Source organism: Vollenhovia emeryi, unplaced genomic scaffold (assembly GCF_000949405.1).
Source record: "Vollenhovia emeryi isolate VEMERY1.0 unplaced genomic scaffold, V.emery_V1.0 DF940067.1, whole genome shotgun sequence".
Lineage (NCBI taxonomy): Eukaryota > Metazoa > Arthropoda > Insecta > Hymenoptera > Formicidae > Vollenhovia > Vollenhovia emeryi.
In genome coordinates, this window is record NW_011966299.1 from 1 (window position 1) to 2,556 (window position 2,556).

General features: G+C 44.6%; 1 protein-coding gene across 1 annotated transcript; it reads right to left on the reverse strand.

The window, feature by feature from the left end:
- Positions 1 to 317: 317 nt before the first annotated feature.
- LOC105556385 lies at positions 318 to 1,193 on the reverse strand. The gene has a single exon (XM_012003471.1). It carries the CDS (start codon positions 1,191 to 1,193, stop codon positions 318 to 320), a length of 876 nt encoding a protein of 291 aa, XP_011858861.1.
- Between the last annotated feature and the right edge of the window lie 1,363 nt (positions 1,194 to 2,556).

Here is a 2,556-nt window from a genome sequence, read left to right on the forward strand (position 1 = left end):
TTAGTAACGGAAAACAATAGAGTGAGTGTGCGAACGGAAGGCTGCTGTTGCCGAGAGCTGAATACCGAGCTACGATTGGCCGTTGCCGGTCATGTGATCAATATGGCTGGCAGTATTGCGTGAGGGAGAGGCGCATGCCTACAGTACTCCCCCCTTAAAAATAAAATGCTTAGGAGCATTTTGCGCTTATGCTACAGAACATTTGAACTTGTTTGAACTTAATGCTAACGAACATTTGAACTTATTTGTAACTTATACTAAAGATTACGCTAGAACAATAGATATTTATAGGTAACGTCATATAAAAATATTGTATATTATTTACGCCGTGAATATGTCTTAAGAACAGGGCGAATCTCTTGTGTTTGACTAGGCAGGGTAACAGTTTTACCCATAATTTTGTCGCTAAAAGTAACAGGACGCTTAAGACTAGTGGACGGTAGAGAATCGGAAGCTTGTGTTGGTTCGCAAGGAGCTAAGTTGTCCGGTACGAAGTACGCCGGTTTGAGGTGTTCGACGGAAACACTGCGGGGGCTTCCGTTAATATCTATAGTAAAAACGCGGTCGGAGTTACGCTCTAATATCTTGTGCGGTCCCGAATACGGTTGCTCTAACGACTTTTTGGTTTTAACCAGCATAAAAACATGCGTACAAGAAGTTAAATCTTTAAAGAAGAAGGCTTTTGACTTATAATTATGCGTTACGGGTACAGGCTTGACGGATCGCATGTATTCTCGGAAATCTTCGAGGAAGATTTGAGGATTTGGTTTAAAGTCGGGTGATGAGAGGAATTCACCCGGTATACGCAGTGATGTTCCATAAAGGAAATCGGCTGGTGAGGCACCGGTATCTGAGCGCAAATGAGTACGCAGCCCTAGCAGTACAGTGGATAGTGAACGTGTCCACGGAGTATCGGAGTGGCACATCAGGGCGGTCTTAAGGCTACGGTGCCATCGTTCGACCATCCCGTTAGCTGCAGGGTGATACGCAGTGGTACGGATTCGCTGGAAACCGATAAACGAAAGAAGAGATTTGAATATTTGGGATTCGAATTGGGCTCCTTGATCAGTCGTGATGACTTGTGGAGAACCAAAACGAGATACCCAGTTGTTATAAAATGCTTTTGCGACGGATGACGCGGTTACATCGTGTAGCGGTACGGCCTCGGGCCAACGTGAAAATCGGTCGACCATAGTGAGTAAATATTGGTAACCGTCGCTAGGGGGTAGCGGTCCAACGATATCGAGATGGACGTGGGTAAAACGCCCGTCGGGGGCGACGAATTTATCAGGATCGAACTTAACGTGTCGTGAAACTTTTGCATGCTGGCAGTCAGTACATTCTTTGCCATAACGCGCGACGTCGCGGTGTAAATTTGGCCAGTTATAGCGCTGGCGAATTAAGCGGTCTGTAACTTTGGCACTGGGGTGAGACGGTGAGTGGTACGCATCTAATAAATTTCTACGTAAGGACGCGGGGACGTAGGGACGAATGTATTCGCTGGTAATGTCGCAGTACAAAGGTGTGGTCAGGACCCCAGGTCAACCGTTTAAGAGGTAAAGTACACTTGGGAGATTTTAAAAGTTCTGTTAACTCTGCGTCGTTAGCTTGTTCAGCCGACAGGTCATGGAGTTGGATTTGGTCGGGAAAGCATATGGCTGCGACGCGCGACAATGGATCGGCTACTACGTTATCCTTCCCAGGGATGTGAATAATTTTGGTAGTGAATTGGGCAATGTACGATAAATAGCGCGTTTGGCGCGGGGATGCCTTATCCGATTTTTGGTTTAAGGCGTGGGTCAATGGCTTGTGATCGGTTAGTATTACAAAATCGCGACCTTCAATGAAATGTCTGAAATAGCGAATGGCTTCGAATATAGCGGTGAGTTCCCTGTCATACGCACTATATTTGAGTTGTGTGGTAGAGAATTTTCGAGAGAAAAAGGCTAATGGGCTCCAGGCACCTTGAGATGACTGCTCAAGTACTGCGCCCATGGCGAAGTTTGAAGCGTCAGTAACTAGTCTGATATCTGCTGAGTTAGAGGGATAGCCTAACAGGGTGGCGTTAGAGAGATCGCTTTTACATTGCTGAAAGGCAGCTTCGGCTTCGGGTGTCCAAACGATTTCGCACCTCCACTAAGCTAGAAGGACCAAATCAGCAGAAATCATTTAAATCTATCGGATTATTTAGTACTCATTTTGTACTAATTTGTACCACTCACAATAATTTTGTACCTCGTGCCGTTTCGAAAAAATCCATGGCGCTGCTACCTTAATATTAAGCTAGCAGGACAAAAAAAAACACAAAAAAGGAAACCAAAGACAGAAAAACAAAGAACTGAATTTGTACTAATTTGTACCATAAAACGAAAATTAATACATTTATCCATTTTGCTAAAACAACCCCCAGTGAACTCAGCCCTATTAAGCTCCAGAGTAAAGTATCATTTTCCACGAACAGAACCAATCGCTACTCATAGAATCGATTAGGGATCATTTGTACCGCGAAAATATAAAGTTGCAGATTTTGTACCCCCGTCGTTCGCTCAAAAACTA

Bases quoted from the DNA above. Each gene is read 5' to 3' on its own strand.
- LOC105556385 (XM_012003471.1), bottom strand. From the start codon at position 1,193: ATGGTCGACCGATTTTCACGTTGGCCCGAGGCCGTACCGCTACACGAT.